Source organism: Mustela putorius, unplaced genomic scaffold (assembly GCF_011764305.1).
Source record: "Mustela putorius furo isolate JIRA1106 unplaced genomic scaffold, ASM1176430v1.1 tig00003962_pilon_pilon_pilon, whole genome shotgun sequence".
In the NCBI taxonomy this organism is placed as follows: Eukaryota; Metazoa; Chordata; class Mammalia; order Carnivora; family Mustelidae; genus Mustela; species Mustela putorius.
In genome coordinates this window covers 22974504-22993125 of record NW_025422106.1, presented here as the reverse complement: position 1 = coordinate 22993125, position 18622 = coordinate 22974504, and the positions used below count along the sequence as shown (strand labels likewise).

Here is an 18622-nt window from a genome sequence, read left to right as displayed (position 1 = left end):
CGCAGGGGCAGAGCCATGAATAAATCATTGGGGTCAAAAGCAAGGCTGCTGGGAAAGACAAAGGCCCAGGCTTGGCATTGTTCCTGACAGAAAGAAGCTGCAGGGACAGACACCCCCCCAAATGTGAGATCCTTTGAGTCTGGCCCACCCTGGGACTCCTACCAGGATTCCTACCTACGAACAGGACAAGGCAGGGGCCCTCGTTGAGCTGCACAGCATTGGAGTCGGAGAGCTCCAGCACGGGCTTGGGGTGCCACGGGAACTCCCTGCAGTCCTCATCATTCAGCACCTCCACTCGCCCCTGCCGCGTGATCACCTCCCCCTGGGGGTCCAGCACGATGAGGGTGGGGATGCCTGCAAGGGAGAGAGAGCTCGGTTGAGAGTCCGGAAGTGCTGGGGCGGGTTCCAGGCTCAGTCACTGAACAGCCACAGGACTCCCTTGCGACTTGACTTGCCCAAGGAAGCCGGCAACTCCCTTCCCCTCTCCTGGCCTCATGGTCTCAGTGTCCCCCACTGCAGTGTGGGAAATGGACAACACTTCCCTCCTTCTCTCACTTTGTAAATATCGACAAGGTAGTGCATTCAAAGAACTTAGCACCGGGTCTTGGCATACAGAAACACGCAATAAACCCTCAGGAGATCTCAAAGAAGACACCCCTGCCACCTACAGGGGACCAAAAACCCAAGCAAAGGGTGTGAAAACACAGGCCCATACTTGCCAGCCTGCCAGTGTGAGGGTGGGGGAGCCTGGGGCAGGGGCTGCACACAACAGGGGACAGCTGGCTGCCAGGGAGCCCGCGACCCCACCTCCATCTCTAGCCCTGCTGCCTGGAGAGAGAGGGTCCTGGGCTGGAGAAAGAAATGAGACACAAGACTCCCAGTAAACCACACATATTCCCAACCATTAAGCCTCAAGTGAGAAACCAGAGAAAACCCCATCCTGGTTATGATCACATTTGGGATTTCGACCTCCTGGCTCTTTGTACCCCACTGCCCGCTGCCTCTCCTCCATCCAGGGTACCCCCCACCAACCACAGCCCACAGCCACGACTCTGTCCTCTTGGAGACACTTGTCTCTCCAATGACAGCAGCTCCTGCCCACCCCCGCCTCGCCCCCAACCAGCCACCTCTCCTCTGGAGCTGACCAGAGCTTTAATTTTATCTGGGCCAGTGACAGCCATAGCAATTTAATATTTATAGATTCCGAAGTATTCAGTGAGTAATTTGCTCTGCTGACATTTTACTTCTCTGTCGGGGGAAGAAGGGGCAACAGCCGTCGAGGGACCAGGAATATGGCCCCAGTGTTTTGTAATGCTTGTGCGGCTGTTGGCTCAGCAGGGAGGCAGTGGTGGGCCTGACTTCAAAAGGACTTAAACAAGTCCATTATGTTCACACCTATTAGAAGAAGTGGCTGGGCATGTTGGAGAACGGGTTCACAGAGAAATGGAGAACTGCCGTTCCCACTGTATCACGTACAGACGCACGCAGCCGGGGCTCCTGGGACATTCTCAGGACTGGCCAGGCCTCCTGAGTTGTGTGTCACACAGAGCACACAAGAAATCTGGGCTGTTTCCAGTTCCATCCTGACAGCAGCAGGTCAGCCTCCAGAGTCTGGCCTCCCCATCCCCGAGGATGGGTGGACGCCGCATCCTGAGGGATGGACGCGGACACCGCGACACGCCAGCCGGCTGTTGGCGAATGCCTCCCATAGCCATACCCCATCTCAAATAGGCTTTGGTAAAGTTCTTGGCAATTATAAGTGCTGGGTTGAACCGGGGCCCGCCTCCTACTATGATTAGACAGAGCAGCTGGCCTGTTTGTAGTCCAGACGTGGGATGCTGAGCTGGTCTGTGAAGAACACACAGGCAGAGGACAGAGAAGCGAAGAAAAGTAAAACCTGAAGGCAAAGAAACCCACTTCCCGGTTTGGTGCCTCAGTTTCTCCAAGGGACTCCTAGTTTCTAAGGGGTCTTCTCGATTACCACGATTATAGACTCTGAAGTCCTTGGGGTCCAGCAGGACAAGGACATGGGAGCCCCAGGCTGGCTGCTGAGGCATCCTCAGCTGATTCCACCAAGGAACAGCACCGCCCCGGGCCTTGGCTCTCCCCAGCCCTTAGATCACTCACCTAAGGTCATCCGGCCACAAGTGGCCACACTGAGATAGGAGCCCTGGTCTGCCTGTTGTTTCTCTTTTATTTATTTATTTATTTATTTTAAAAGATTTTATTTATTTTATTTGACAGACAGAGATTACAAGTAGGCAGAGAGGCAGGCAGAGTGAGAGGGGGGAAGCAGGCTTGCCGCTGAGCAGAGAGCCCAACGTGGGACTCCATCCCAGGACCCTGGGATCATGACCTGAGCGGAAGGCAGAGGCTTTAACCTACTGAGCCACCCAGGCGCCCCTGCCTGTTGTTTTTCTACCTGGCCACTGCGGGTGGGGGCGCTCTCGAGTAGTTGAGGGAACTCCCCCCTAAAATCTCCCCCCCCCCAGCATCCACAGCTTTCTCTACTTCTTCCTCAAGGCTACAGAGGGAGGCTGGGGCTGCCATCCCCTCTTCCCTCTCCTCCCGGCAGCAAGCCATCCCCACTCCCCTCGCTTGAAGCAGGTTCTCCCAGGCAGAGACTTCTAAGGAGAAAATAGGGCAAAGCCTCTAATGGGAAACTGAAAGGGAATGGAAAATTTCTAATCGATGCCTCTGTACGAAATAACTTCCACGCCAGCGAGGGGCTTCTCTGAAGGGAATGCAGAGGGAGCACCTCATCTCTGCTGGAGCTCGTCGGCTCCCGGCTGGCTGGGTTGACCGGGATGGCTGAGGGAAAGCACAGGGAGAATTCTAAGGAAGATCCAGGCCACCCACTTAAACTTCCTGGAGCCTCATTTCCACAGCTGTCACAGGGGGTGGAGACCGTCTCCTCCTCTCTTGCTGGGTGTTGTGAGGAGCGAACAAGAGGATAAGTGTAAAACGCTGAGAGCGGAGAAACTGCTGTACCATGAGTATACTCCGTCCGCGCTAGCTCTTCTTATAAAGTGGTTCCTTATTGCTAGTTTTGGTTGTCCCTGGGTTGATTATTTGGCCCCTGGGAAGGCAGAGGTAAGGAAGACTGCTGCCATAGCCTAGTGGGATCAACAGCAATATCTGGGCTGGCTGGAGGAAGTTACCTGAACAAACAGAATTCAAGACAATGTCAACGCCGCCGCGAGGACTCTGGGAACTCTGTGACATCTACCACGCATGGGGCTGACGTCTATTTACTTGCGCCATCCCAAGCTTAACGCTGGGCAGAGGAAGAACATAACACGCCCTGGCTTCTAGAGAGAGCTTCTGCCTCAAGCCCTGGCCCTGGGCCTCCGGGCTGGCCCACGAGCAGTGCCTACACCTCCCCTTCACAGTCTCCCTCAAAACCTGCAAAGAAAGAGCAAGGCCTCAAAGCCTGCTCCAAATGGTTTCCTCCTGGGAGGAAGCTATCTCTGAGTCTTTAAAACAATCTCAAAGCCATGTGTCCTGAGCCTGTCCTACATTGAGTTTGGCTGCTTCTCTACTGCGGGGGGAAGAGAAGCTTTTGAAGGAGGTGGCGGTGGTAGGGGCCTGGGGCCGGGGAGCTCAGTCATATGGCACTCTGGGCAGTGGGACAGGAGCCGGGCAGGCTGTCACCCTGAGAGCTTTCTTTCTCTGCTTCTAGATGGCAATAGGATCTGAGGGGGCTGGGAGTCATCACGCAAAGACTGCTGGGAGCTGGAAGAGAGAAATGGAGGAAAAGTAGCCCCTCTGCAGGAAGAGCAGGTGAGGGCACATGGCCGGGCAACACGTGATCCCATGGTGGGGCCTATAGCAAGGAGGAAACAGTTTGTAAAATACCGTTAAATAGAAAGTAGCGAATATCCAGCACCGTGTGTGCGATTACAGCTCTGGGTAAGTATGTATGCGTGTGGACAGAGACCAAAAGGAACTCAGAACAGGAAAAACAAGTGTGTAGCAAGGCAGGAATGTGGGTGAGAGGGATAGAGATCTGAGTTTTTTCTTAATTGGTGTTATGATAAATGTGTATTAGCTTAAAATAAAAACCAAAGAAGAACTGGAGGGCAGTCAGGCAAGGACAACAGACACAGACCACGCCTGGGCCACATGGCCTGCCAGTTTCCTTCAGCAGCTCTGTCTGCACTCCCCGCTGACTCCCCCAAACCATCCCCTGCCTGGAAAGCCCAGGGAGGGAGAGGGGCAGCTGGTCTGCGTGGTAAAACTCGGGAGGATCGCAAGGCAGGGTGCAGGGAGGGCTCTGGCCAACTTGAACTTGGCCCGTAAGCCTGCAAGCCACTGGGGCCGCGTGTCTGTGACGGGAGGCACAAAGACATTTATGGTCCCATTCTTGTAAGAAAGAGAAACCAGACCCAACAGAGTGTCCATCAACAGTGGAAAGGCGACGTAAACTGGGTCGCTCCCACAGTGAAGCCCTTTTCGGCACTGCAGAGAAATTAACCAGGTATCAGAGCAACGAGAAATCTTGAACACAGAACTTTAGTGAGAAAAGCAAGTTACAGACTGGTATTACAGCATGTCAGCACTTAAGTTTGCTTCTAAAAAACACAGTGGGTTTGTACATAGGCAGTAAAAATATGAAAACCAATTACAAAGATACACATGAAACATATGGTAGCATTTCCCCCGGGGAGGGAGCCCAGCACTGCGGGGCGGCACGGGAGGCTCCCCTTTGTCTGTGTTCATGCACCCATTTGTTTAGATTTTTAACACCTGCAGCAAAACGGTCACTTCTAGGTGGTGGCCACATGGATACTTATTCTTACTCTTTGTCCTTCCTTATTTTTTATTTTTTATGTTCTCCAAAGTAAACAAGACACTCAGAATGGGACACCGAGGCAGTGCCCAGCCCGCCCCCACCCAGGGCTCCGGGGCCAGCCCTCCAAACACTGAGATGGGGGCTATGAAACACACTGGCACTGGCCTGTCCTCCCCCTCCACTGGAAAAAAAAAAAAAAAAAACACTCAAAAACACGATCTCCAGATGGGTTGTTTCTGTACGAAATCAATAGGTTCTGCCTCAAATTCATTTTTGATGGGGGTGGGAAAGAGGGCCAAGTTCGGGAAAGAGGGAGGAGGATGGCAGAATCAAGAGGAAGGCGGGAAAGGGAAGAGGAGGAGGACGGAAAGGGGGCGACAGAGAAGCCAGAGAAGGCGATCCTGCTGCCCAGGGTCCTCCCACTGACGCCCCCGCCCCCTGCTCTCCCTCCACCCCCCAAGGTTGGAAGCACCATCCCACTCCAGGACTGTTCTTCTGGAGGTGGGGCCTGCATCTGTCCCTCTGTCCCCTACACAGCCCTTAAGCTGTCTGTCCTCCCCAAAGGTCGGGGCCAGCAGAGGGGAGAGGAGGAACAAAACGCTAGGGCCCCCAACCCAGGAGAGAAGGGGCACTAAGCCTCCTTGCAAAGAATAGAGTGTTCTCTGACAGCCAGGATTAGGCAATTGCTAATGGGATTTGCCTTTTGCCAAGTGTGTCTAAATGCTTTTCTTAGAAAGGCATTTTTAAACCGCTCCTAGGGCTGCAAACTCCCCAGGCTGCATGAAGCTGGGGCAGTAGGGAGACCTGGGACTCAGAGTAAAAGGGCCACTCGTGGGACAAAGGAATACCAGGGCCTCGGTGAGCCCAGATGTCCTGGTGAAGCTGCTGGTTAACATTGCCTGGGCTCAGTCCAGAGCGCCAGAAGGAGCAGGGATCAGCCACCAGCAGCGGCAGCAACAGCAGCAGTGGCAAGAACAGGACTTTCGGCTTGGGCAGGCCAGTCACAGGTCTGGTAAAGTCCTCAAGATCCGTACACTGCCACGGCCAGCTGCACAGGCAGCTCAACAAGGCATCTTATGCAAGGTGTCCTTCGGGATGCTGGGTCCAGCTTCCAGGATGAACATTTTCATTGGAGCTTGTTGGGATCACACAGGGAAGCTCTGTGCTCATGTGCCTCAATACACAAAGTGACCATCAGATCAGGGTGCCTGGTCCCTGTAAGGCACGGGCCAGGCGGAGGTGGCTCGGCAGTGGGTTGAGCAGGGGAACGTCCCTGGTGCTGCTCTTCATCCGACTGCTTCAGGAGGAGACACAGACCCCGGGACACAGAGAGAGTCAGGAAGCGTGAGCTCTCCCAGACAGCCCTGCAGGATTTGCTGAAGACCGGATCCTCAAAACGGTAAGAACCCTCTACTGACCCCACATACGTGTGGACTGTGTGTACATGGTGATATTGTAATATAGTAAGAAACACACAATTGGTCTTTATCCCCAGTTCCTGGCACTGAGCTCCCCAAACCCTTGTAATTTCCTGGGAGGAAGGGGTGAGAGGGACCTCCTGTTATAATACTTGGTCTTAACAACATTTGATCTCAGATCCTGACACAAGAGCTTCTAAGACCCTTGGAATCTGGCACGATGGGTGTCTTTGCATGTTAATGAGGTGACCAGTGGCTGGGGACCCCTAAAAAGCTTCAGAAGGTGGAGTTTGGTGGCCAGAAAGGCCTGAATGGAAAGTTGGATCATCCAGCTGGGCCCCCTGACCTCTGCCCCTGGGGGAGGGGAGAGAAGGACTGGAGGCTGAGCTAATCCACAATGGGCAGGAATTGAATCAATCCTATCTTTGTAATGGAATCTCCATAAAGATCCCTAACTGGTGGGGGCAGAGCTTTGGGTTGGATTGGTGAGCGCCTGGAGATGCTGAGAGGGTGGTGTGCCCAGAGGGCATGGGGGCTCTGTGCCCCTTCCCACACACCCCAGGCATCAGTTCCCTCTGTCTCTTTCTGGCTTGTAGCCTTTACAATAAACATGAGAATAAATCAACTGCTTTCCTGAGTTCTATGGGCCATTCTAGCAAAGTACCAAACCCAAGGAGGGGGTCATGGGCACCCCTGATTTATGGCTAGTTGGTCAGAGCATGGGAGGTCTGGACTTAGGATTTATGTCTGAAGTGTGGGGGTTCTGGTAGGACGGAGCGCTAGATCTGTGGGATCAGACACTAAGCCCAAGTAGATGGTGCCAGAATTTAGCTGACTTTTAGGACACCCAGGCGGTGTTAGAGAATCTAGGAGGTGAGTGTGGAGGGAAAACCCCACACACATTTGGTGTCAGTGTGTTGTAGGGGCGCCTGGGTGGCTTAGCTGGTTAAGTGTCTTGCCTTCAGCTCAGGTCATGATCTCAGGGTCCTGCGATGGAGCCCTGTGTCAGGCTCTCTGCTCAGCAGGAAGCCTGCTTCTCTCTCTGCCTCTCTCTCTCTCTCTCTTTCTCAATTAAATAAATATTAAAAGAGGAATAAAGAAGGAAAAAAAAAAGTGTTGTGAGTAGGGGCACCGGGCTGGCTCAGTTGGTGGAGGGTGCAACTCTTTTTAAATAAAATTTTTTTATTTTATTTATTAGAGGGAGAGACAGTGAGACAGAGAACGAGTAAGCAGAGGGATAGAGAGACCTGCAAGAAGACCGTATTGAAGGCAGAGCCGGATGTGGGGCTTGATCTCATAACCCTGAGAACATGACCTGAGCTGAAATCAAGAGTTGGATGCTTAACCAACTGAGTCACTCAGGTGCCCCACGTGCAACTCTTAATCTCAGGGTTGTGAGTCCGAGGCCCACGTTAGCGGGAGAGCTTACTTAAAAAGTCAAAAGAGCCCAGAATATACAGTCATACATATAAACACATCTGTTGAATGACTTTGGAGTTGTAACCAGAGAGTCAAACAAAGCTCAGAAAATACTCAGGAGTCCATCAAAAATAATTTTCAGAGTTCCATGATGCTATGATGAGTAGAGAAGAATCGACAATTCCATCACGGTCATAGTTATCAGAGCTGGACTGGAGGCATTTAAATATCCTCAGACGCAAACAAGCAAAATCCAACTGAGATGGTGCACCTGACAAAGAGATCCCTGCTTCCAAGACTCAAGAAATGATACCACACCACGGACGTGAACTACAAGGGCTCCAAAGGCAAAAACCATCCTAGGTGGAGGGCAAGGAGCCCGGATGATGGACCTACGCAACCTCCACGAGTCGGGAAGAGACTTCCTGCGGCTCGGGTGCCAGGCCCAGGGCACCTCACTATTGCCTTCCGCTTCCCTCGGCCGCCTCGCCCCGGCTGCAGCACACGGGAGATGCCCAAGAAATGATTCCTGAAGCAAAGCCTGAGTGAACAAGAAAGAGAGGAGGAAGGACAGGAAGGAAAAGAACTCCTGGCTTGGAACTTACACGTCCCCACTCCGTGTCCTAAAGCAGCAGCCAAGCCACAAGAAAGGAGTCAGCCCTTGCAGCTACACACGGGAACGGGACGCGTGGCAAGGGATCACATGAGCATGGGAGGCCGCAAGAGGAAGGTCTGCGCTGGAGGGAAGGCACTGGGGCAGCAGGCCAGCAGAGATGGCAGGGCTGGGGGGTAGGAGGGGAGGGTGTTCACAGGGGAGCAGTAAGAAATGGGGCTGCACAGGTATCTGAGACCAGACTCCGGAGAGTCTTGGAAGCCAGGCCACAGCCATGAGGGCTTGCTTCTAGGCAGGGGATGAATCCCACTAGTGGAGCCAATCTTCTGGAAGGTTCCCAGGGTTGGGTTGGTGCATCCAACATGCTGGGATGAAGCAGGAAAACCTGGTGCGGAGGAATGCTGGCGCTCCAGGTGTATTAGAGCACCAAGCCTCTGTGAAGGAGATGCAGGAGAAACCCAAGAAACCGAGGGGCAGGAAACAGGAGACGGGTGATGTGGAAGGAGAGGGGGAAGGGGAAAGGATTTCAGGGGTGGCCCCAAGCGTCGGAAAACAAAAGCAAATGAAGCGAGAGGAGAATAGGGAGGTCAGTGGATTGCCAACATCCCCAGTCATTCCCACGAGACCTCAGCCCATGTTAGGTTTGATCTAGAACTACGGGACAACTGGAAAATGCCAGATTTCTACCTCAAGGCCCGTCTCCCTCCCAGTGCCAGACTGCTGAATCCACACCACCAGCTGAGTGTCTAATGGGCATCTCAAACGCAGCATGGTCAGAATTAAGCTACCGTTCAACTGAATTCATACGGCTGCTGGCCACATGCCCCACACCCAGCGCACACAGCTCCCCCAACTCCGCTGACGGGGGCTGCCTCCTTCCGGCCGCTTGGGCAGGAAGCCATGGAGCCGTCTCTGACTCTCCCTCACTCTCACACCCCACATCAAATCTGTCAGCAAACTCTAAGACCCTATCCTCAAATTCTGTCAATAACCTGCCCGGTCTTACCACCCCCACTGCCATTCTTCCTCCCTGATCACTGCCATCTTGGCCCTGGATGACTAAAACATCCCACAGCAACCCCCAAATTAATCTGTTACTGAGGTATCGCTTTAGCATGGGGGTCTAGAACCGAACCTGTGCCATCCCCGAGGAGTGTCTGTACTTGCAAGAAACTTGTACTTACAGCTGGCTGGTAAGATCAGTACAAACTACTGCATAAGAACTTACCAACAACAGGCACTTCCAACAGAAACCAGACCCCTGATGCACGCGGAACCCCGCCTCCCCAACAATGCCATGAAGCAGAAGATTGTAAGTGGCCCTGTGAGGCTGGAGGGAGGAAAACGCAGGGGGATGGGCTCTGGGCTGCAGCAGCCACATGGGCCACTTGTCTCTCTCCCCACAGGTAGGTCCATCACGAGTCCCAGTGGGAGGCCAAGTCACAGGGGGTGCTCACTGTGTCCACCATAAGTACCAGCGGATGATTTGCCTCTGGGATTTCTCTTCTAGTTTAGATTAAGTGTCACTATGGCACTGATCACCACTTTAATCAAAACTTTCAAAAGGCTCCAAGGTGCAAAGGGTCAAGATCAAGATGTGCGGAATGGTGCTCGAGGCTTGCTAGGAGGTGGTGTCACTGACTTACTGCCCACTCTGCCCTACAGTACACTACAGGCATCCTATTCTGACCTTTGCCCTCGCCATTCTCTATCTAAATCCCGTCCATTCTGAAAGGCTCTGCTCCAGAGCCACCTGTCCTAGGAAGCCTTCCTGGTTCAACAGCTCCAAGCCAGAGTCTCATCTGAATTCAGATTATTCCGCTGCGCAGCCGGTCACTAGGTGCTGCCTTGAGAAGGATCCTGTGCTTCTTTCCACACTCTCAGGTCACTGCGCCTTAGTGCGTGTCTGGCTTGATGGGGCCAGAGGCAGACGGATCAAGGTCAGCTGGCAATGCCTGCCAGGATGCCCTCAGGAATGGGTCCTAAGGCTTCGCCCAAGAGGTCAGTGATCACTGTGCCAGGGAGACTATACACCTGAGAGTGAGAAAGCAAGCGGCTCGGAGAGGGGACAGGTCCACTCTGAAGAGAGACTAGCACAGAGGGCAGAGGGGGTTGTATACCAGGGAGCCAACCAATGAGCAGCAGCAGGCCAGCCTGAGGCAGAGGACGCTCGCTGGTGGGAGCTAAGATCAGCCTGAATCTCATTTTTTCACCGTGGCTAGCTGCGCCTGCACACAGCGCCCCTCCAGGTCAGCCTGCTGGTCCTTAACTGAGAGCCCCTTGCAGTCCCCACCACATGCGTGCTTCTCATCCCCACACTGCCAGGGCCTTAAGAGTTGGTGCCAGATCAACGTGTCTCCGAGAAGTCCCCATTCTCCTCCTCCTCAGTCGTGGGCAGCCACTTTCCGGCTGCCCGGGCCACACCTAACAACCGCAGCTCCTACGTCTGTAATATTTATAGGTTGGCAGCTGCGGAATCTGAGTGTTCCCTTCTCCGCTGGCCGAAGGCAGGCAGAACGTGATCCATTTAATTCTTCTGTGCCCTGCCCAATAGTCTGTAGGGCAACCTTGAACAGTGCAGCTTGTGATCTCTCCTTCTGAGACTGCTGTTCTGTACCAACCCTTGCCACACTTCCCCAGGGTCCCCAGAGGCATCTCACGGAGCAGAGAGAAAGGGCACAGACTGCCACCCTAAGTGACTATGCATGATATAGACCATCTTTTGGTAATTGTTAGTTTCAAGTGATTCCACAGCCTTAGCACTGACTGCCAGGAACACCTGCGTCCCACCCCACACCTTCCCCATCCAGTAAAGGGCTCTACCTCAGGGAGGAAAGATTCCGCTCATTGATGGCACGGGCTGGGAAAGAATGTGCCTCTGCATGGAGTGGCCTTGTGGTGGCTGGGACAAGTGGCAGTCTTCTAAGCCCTCATACAAAATGGCACTTACTGGACCAACACTTTCTAGTTCCTCAAGACATCATCATACTCTGCTCTTGAGATTATCCCCCAATGTAAGTCTCCTCCTGTCCACTCAAGGGCAGCACCAGGCTACTCTTCTGGTTTCCTATTTCCCACGGAGCTCAGTGCATGGGCTTGGTGGTTAGCGGAAGTTCAAGAAATAGATTCCCGTGCATTTAAACCTACTCTGCCTTTCTTCCAAAAAGGATTGGAGATTGCTTAAAAAGTATGTGATATAAGCCAATAAAAACAGATGAAAATATCCTCCTGAAGGGAAAACAGGAAGAGTAAATGAAGCTAACAGGGTCAAGGGCATGCAACAAAAAAGGTGAGTTTTGCAAAGTTGCTAAAAGTGGTTAACAAATTCAGCTCTGGGTTTTCTAGGGGTTACGGGGCGGGGGGATGTGGTCCATAATGAAATCCAACATACACAAAAGATGAAGGAAAAAAACTAAAAACAAAAATCCACCACTTGCTCAAGAGAAGTTCAGCTTCTGCTGGGCACTATAGGATAATTTCCTGAGCACTAATTCCTACAAGTGGGATTTCTAAATTAAAGGTTTTGTAGATTTTTAAAGGCCTTTGATGTATATTGCCAATTGCTCTCCTGAAAGTTTGTCCTGATTTACATTTCTACTAGCAGTCTGCTCTCTTCCCTACACAGGGATTCTCTTTTAGTGGGGATCGGGGTGCTCGGAGTTCTTTGCAAAGGAGATAGATACAAATTCAGTGTTTTCATCTGTAAATCAAGGAAGTAAATTATGCTGAATGTTTCTCACGTCATATGAAAATGATATGATCCTATCATACCAATGCCCTGGATGAACTGCCTGCCTCATATCCTATACATAGTTTTTACTAAATTCTCTCTCTTTTTTAAAGCTTTTATTTATTCATTTGACAGAGAGAGAGAGCGAGCGCATGCGCGCACAAGCAGGGGGAGAAGCAGGGCCCCTGGGTTCATGACCAGAGCCAAAGGCAGAGACTTAACCAACTGAGCCACTCAGGTACCCAATTCTCTTTTTTTCTAAGGAGATCTCTTTTTCTATTAAAGATATTGACGATTTGCCATACATGTCATTAATATTGTTGGTTGCCTTTGTTTAAGTTTTTTGACATCCAAAAGTTACCTTTTCTATTGTAAAAGGAAATTTAACCCTTTCCTTCAAGTTAATCTGTTAAATATTTATTAAGGCCCAACGCTGAAGCCTCTCAATTTTACTGAGGATAAGAACTAGTTCAAGTTCACTCAGTGGAAGGTAGAGACAAGACTGAGTTGTTGGTGGCCTAGACAAGAGAGGTGGTATCAGTGAAAGTGGAATAATATGAGAAACAGGAAACAATGCCCCAGGCAAAGATCCAAGAGGCCCCGGGCCTGGTAGATGTAGGAGAGTTGAGATCCTTCTTGGTATGTACCTCTAAGATGCCTCCGCGGTCATATGTGAGGGTATGCTCCACGGCCCAAGCATGTCGCAGAGTCACGTTTTGTGCACATTTGTGTGTGAATACATGCATGTACACAGACACGTACAGAAGCTGGAAGAGAGGAGGCAGGAGAAGCCAGAACATGACTGAAGGGCCTTTGTTGGGGAGTCAGAGGCAGACACATATCAAAGACGCCTGCTGGTGTATAGGGGGAGTAGAGAATAGAGAAAACTCAGGAATGTCTCTGTATTGCTGCAAGGACCAAGATGAGAAATCTATGGTCCTCAGAAGAAGCAGGGTACAGCTGCATGTAAACATGGGCACTTAAGGGCAGCAAAATCTAGGTATCACTAAGAAAAGCTCTGGAACTACCCAGCCTACCAGTAGGTCTCACCTAGAGCCCCTTCAAGAACATCTAGTCACAACCCAGGGACTGAGGCTAAGGGACATTCACACTGGCTGACTGCACCCCTTTCCCACTATGCAGTTACAATAAGATTGTGATGGGATGCCTGGGTGGCTCAGTGGGTTACACATCTGCCTTTGGCTCAGGTCATGGTCCCAGGGTCCTGGGATCGAGCCCTGCAAAGGGGGGCCTTGCTCACTAGGGTGTCCGCTTCTCCTTCTGCCTGATGCTTCTCCTTCCACCTGCTGCTTCTCCTCCTACTTGTGCTCGCTTGCTCTCTCTCTCTTTCTCTCTGACAAATAGATAAATAAAATCTTAGAAAAAAAAGTAAGACTGTCACATCTCCTTTAAGCGACACACAGGGTCACCTCTGGGGTGAAGATCTGAATCCTAGGACTAAGGTTTTTTAAGTGAACAAAGGGGACCGAGGAAAACATTCAAAACCCTCCAGCCCTGTCCTTTCCCTGTCATACTCTGATTGCAGAGGACCCTTGCCCTGGATCTCTTTCCCAGTAGCCCTACACCGGCAGGGCCTCTGTGTCTTCTGCTGATAACATTCTTTCTCTTCATTTTACATTTAAAACTCCTATGGTTTCCAGATCTCCTTTTGAATGTAACATTCTTACCTTCCCAGCCAATCTGGATTCCCTGTTACAGGCCCCGCTAGCACTGGGGACACCTTCCTTCAAAGCACTCACAATCACACTTAGGTTTATTTGTACAATTGACTGATGGGGTATGAGCCTCCCGTTTAGGACTGTAAGCACCCTGCGGGTAGGGATGGGGTCTGTTTTTACTCAAGACTGTGTCTCCCAGGCCCAGAAGAATAGACCTCCTCTAGCCAGCTCTCAGTAAATAACTTGTCAGATGAATGAATGTAAGAATTCAGAGACCTGAAGTTTCACTTATCCTCACAAAGGGGCAATTTAACCCTCTGTTCAGTACCACCAGCCAAAGGTCATTCCTGATACTCCTCTCGACAGATGCTGCTCCTATACCAAGGCCCGCATGATTTAAGTCTCTGTGCAAACAGAGTGCAAGAAGGAAATAAACTTGTGATATTTTCTTAAAGTCACTCAACCCAGTACCCTTCCTTCTGGACCAGTAAACAATTCCTATCTATCACTTAGCTTTTGTTGGGGAAGGGAACTGATTTCATTTTTTTAAAACGAGGCATGAGCCTCCACAATCCTGAAGGGTTAGCTTCAATAAGACCTAGCTTATCAATACCCAAAGTGTGGTCCCTGGGCCACCCGCATCAGTGTCACTTGGGGGCTTGCTAGAGAGGCAGGATCTCAGCCCCACTCGTAGCCAGACCCAGGGAATCTGAATCTGCCTTTTCACAAGCTCCCTAGAGGCCTCTTATGTGCGTTTGGAACGGAGAAGCACTGACTTAAAATTAACTGTTCATTTTTTTTTAAAGCTTAGCTCCAAACAAAGCCATATGCTTTCTCTAAATGGTAAAGAAAAAGCTCAAAGAACCTTATGAGTCCCCTCTAAGCTGTGGAATTTGTGGCTAAATTTTGATTTGCCTTTTTTCTTCCCCCTCCTACTCCCTATAACACAAGAAGCACTGAGAACTCAAATATTAGCTGTGTCTGCCTAGGGCTAACCGGGACCTGGTACTATGGCTACCAAGGAAATGAGTTTAATCCTTTTTTTAAAAACTGAGTTATAACTGACATAGAAGAATGCATTTAATTCTTAATAGGTCAGTTAAGTGCTTTATCAAGAGAAAAGCCAGCCGGGTGAAGGCTGAGAAGAAGATATTCACATTATAGAGAATAAAAACACAGTTTGCCTCATCTAATAACTGTTACTCCCAGAAAACACACATGATTAGTACTTTAAGTCCTAGTTTTCAACACTCTCGGGAAATGAGTTTTCTCACCTACACGTCCCAGCCACTCAGCCCTCACTACTGTGCGTCAGGAACGAGAAGATGCTCTAGATCCCTTACGCTAAGAATGCTCCCAGAGACTCCCTGCTGCAGGGGCTTATCAGGCCCACTTTGTGGATAAGGAAACTGAGGCTCAGATCATGATAATGAGCGATGAGGAAACGGAGACTCAGAGTCTCACTGATGGAACCAAAGACCATTCCTAGGTCTGTCTGACAGGTACCCTTAGGATAGGGTTCTGCCCACGTCATTTGGGATTGAGGGCTCCACCGCCCAACTGCATCAGAGCACACGAGGTCAGGCGCTGAGAAGGGGCTGTTCCGCCTGGACAAGTACTTCAAGAAAAACAAAAACAAAAAAACAATGGCTTTAATGGGATATAATTTACACACCGTAGAACTCACAGCATATAATTTTTAAGACAGCCAGGAACACGAACAGTTATGGAAATAAAGATGTCCTTTTCCCTCTAAAAGAAAAGCCAAAGGTGTGGTGAGCCAGTCCAGCAAGTCTTCAGGGAGCCCCATGGAGTCAGGAAGGCCTACCTTGGATTCCGTACAGCCGGTTGAGGCGTGACCGCCGGGCCTCGTCGGTATAGGGGACAGCGAGCCAGGGCATCTCACTGAAGTACTGTTTGAATGAGTCCTCGGACCTACAGAGACACACATGGAAGCAAGGCTCGGTTATCCCCAAAAGCACCACTGCAGGGTCCTCCCTGCCTTCTACCAAGCTACAGCCAGGGCTCCACAGGTTTGGCGCCCCTATTGTGCTCCTCGGATACCAGATTACAGGGTGAGGGGGCGATGGACTATTCTACCCCCTCTGGTGTACACGGAGAAGCAACAGCCTCCTCACAACAGGCAGATGTGAACTAGGCCATTCCAAGCAGCCCGCTCCCTGGGTCCTAGCAATTGAACTCCGGCCCAACTTCTCATTTATCAGCAGCGATAGGTAGCACTTCTATAAGCAGCCTAGGTGTCCAAGGACACTGCATTCCCATGACACTTCCAGTCTGTGCGTATGACAGTGTATAAGCACACTCTTAACCAAGCGGAAGCCTGGGATTCCATGTATAAAAAAAAACTATAAGAATGACAGATCTAACCACAGTGATAGGAAGCAGATGAGGGGCTCCCCGGGGCTGGGGTTTGAGGGTGCGGACTGAGAAGGCACGTTGTGATGATGGAAATGTCTATACTGATTACAAGGGTACATACACTGGTCAACAATCATTGAATTGTACGAAAGTGATACTTCAATAAAGTTTTTTTTTTTTTAAGATTTATTTATTTGACAGAGAGAGAGAGAGAGAGATCACAAGTAGGCAGAGAGGCAGGCAGAGAGAGAGAGGAAGGGAAACAGGCTCCCTGCTGAGCAGAGACTTTTTTTTTTTTTTTTTAAGCTTTAAAAAGGCGACTGCTCCATGGGTTATGCCTTCAAATCTAATCCCCAGTCCCATGCAGAGATGGGGATCTGGGGATGGAGCACGGCACAGTGCAGACTTCAAAGAGACAGAAGGGGGGGAACCTGGGTGGCTCAGTGGGTTGGGCCATTGCCTTCGACTCGGGTCATGATCTCAGGGTCATGATCTCAGGGTCGTGGGATCGAGCCCCCGCATCGGGCTCTCTGCTCAGCAGGGAGCCTACTTCCCCCTCTCTCTCTGCCTGCCTCTCTGCCTACTTATGATCTCTGTCTCTGCCTAATAAATAAATAAAATCTTTAAAAAACAAAAACAAAGAGCAGAAGGCCCTTGGTGTGCTGGCATCCTGGAGAATGTTCTGTGAACAGGGACTTAAGAAGCAGGAGCACCTGGTAGCTCGGTCTGAATGGGACCTGGGGTTTTGTGATGAAGGAGGGTCATTGATGAGTAAAACTAACAAGAGGGCCTGAAGCAGAGGAAGTCGCAGTGAAAAGGACCTGACATGCTCCAGGAGTAGACTTCACTCTTATTGTCTTTAGGACAGCCCCAAGGCCAAGCATGTGGCCAGAGTGAGGGGAAATTGTGGCACAGCCATTCCAGACAGGTGTCAAATTTCATGAGCCTCTGGCTCTTTCCTTCCCATCCTTCCCTTCCAAGCCCTTTCATCGTAATCCAAAACGCTGAACACATCAGAAAATCACATCCTGATCTCTAATGACCCAGGCTGGAAGTGGACAGGCCTCAACATTTACAGCAAGGACAGGTTTTTCTCGGCTCCCCTTCAGACAGCTGTACGAGGAAATCTGAAATGTATCTCTCCGTTTGCCAATCATCCCACATAAGCCTTCCCCAACCCCCATCTCCACACTCTACCCTTGGGAGGTGAGGAGATGGTAAGGCCAGAGAAACGCATGTTAACCACCTCTGGAAAAGGAAACCACATAGCCACACGCCCCAGCTCGCGTTACCTGTCCGCACTAACAAAGATGATCTCAAATTTCTGGCCTGCCTCCTTGATCTTCCGGTAGGATTCCACCAGGACCCGGGTGAGGCTTCGGCAGGGTGGGCACTGCAAGAGGAAAGGGGGATCCTGCAGCCTGACGCTGGGTCTGGCCTTCCCATTTCCCAGCCACTTGCCAAGAGAGACCGGGTAAGCAGGACCCAAATAGGACTGGGAGAGCAAAACCCAGCTTATTCACGGGCGCATCCCACCCACACAGGGCATGCAAGGGGCGGCAGTTCAAACAAACCCCCCATAGAGACTGCTGGAAGCCTCATCAGAAGGGGTCAGGAAGACTATCCTTTCAGACCAGTCAAAAGAAGTCATCTTCTTGCTGCCATCATCATTCATAATAATAAGCGCCCATAACATGCCAACAATGCGTCAGGTCCAGAGGAGGTAAGAACACTGGGGAGACGTGCCCGAGCAGTAACACCTCCAAGAGCCCACCACGATGGGCCCTGGTGGCAACATCCCCGCTCCCTTCCGTCTGGACTGAACACTCACCCAGTGTGCGGAGAAATAGACTCCCACGTGAGACCCCTCCAGGCTGCTGCTCTCCAGGGACTGTCCATTATTTCTAAGCAAGGGCCCTGCAATGACTTCCCTGAAGGGTTTAGGTCCCCAAGGGAATTCCAAACCTGAAAACAGGCAACAGATGGTGAGAACGTTGTTAAGATTCTTCCTTACTGCCTCTGGCCCAAGAGACCTCGGAGAGGCACAGCCCAACAGCGTTACCATCAAACAGTACGAGTACTTGTTAACACAAGCGTAGACTCTGGGGCTAAAACACAGGGACACAGGTGGAATCCATTGGTGGCAGAGCCCCACCTACCTCTGAGACAGTGGTTCCTGAACCCAGGTGATCACAGGGCCCGTCTACTGGGCAGGGTGGGGGGTTGGAAAGTTACGGAAGCCTGGGTCACATTCCGAGTCTTGGAATCTGGGGCTAAGGCTGAAGAGGTATGTCCAAAACATGGCCAAAGAGACTCCCCGGGTAGGTCTCTGATGCTGGGCCAGGCTGGGGAATCACTGCCTCATGGAGTTTCCTCAAATCCAGCCCTGGAACCTCCACAGCTCCCAACTCTGACGGCGTTTTAGAGTCAGCCAGGGAATTTTTGAAAATACGATGTTCCTGGGGCCCACCCCCAAAGATTCTGATGCGGTTGGTCTGGGCTGGGGCCCGGGGAACCCAGTGAGAATTAAATCCAGTCAAAGGAAAGAGTAAAACTCACTCAACCCAGATGTTCTACATTCTGATGACA

At 51.2% G+C, this 18622-nt stretch overlaps 1 protein-coding gene across 1 annotated transcript in view; it reads right to left on the bottom strand.

Annotated features, from left to right (window-relative positions):
- Window positions 1-18622, bottom strand: part of NXN (nucleoredoxin) — a 154360-nt gene that overhangs the window by 9129 nt on the left and 126609 nt on the right. The window contains exons 3-6 of the mRNA XM_004747377.2: window positions 17865-17998; window positions 17326-17426; window positions 15483-15589; window positions 175-354 (exon numbers count right to left, since the gene is read on the bottom strand). Of these exons, the coding sequence (XP_004747434.2) occupies window positions 175-354; window positions 15483-15589; window positions 17326-17426; window positions 17865-17998 (522 nt within the window). The remainder of the gene's footprint in view (window positions 1-174; window positions 355-15482; window positions 15590-17325; window positions 17427-17864; window positions 17999-18622) is intronic.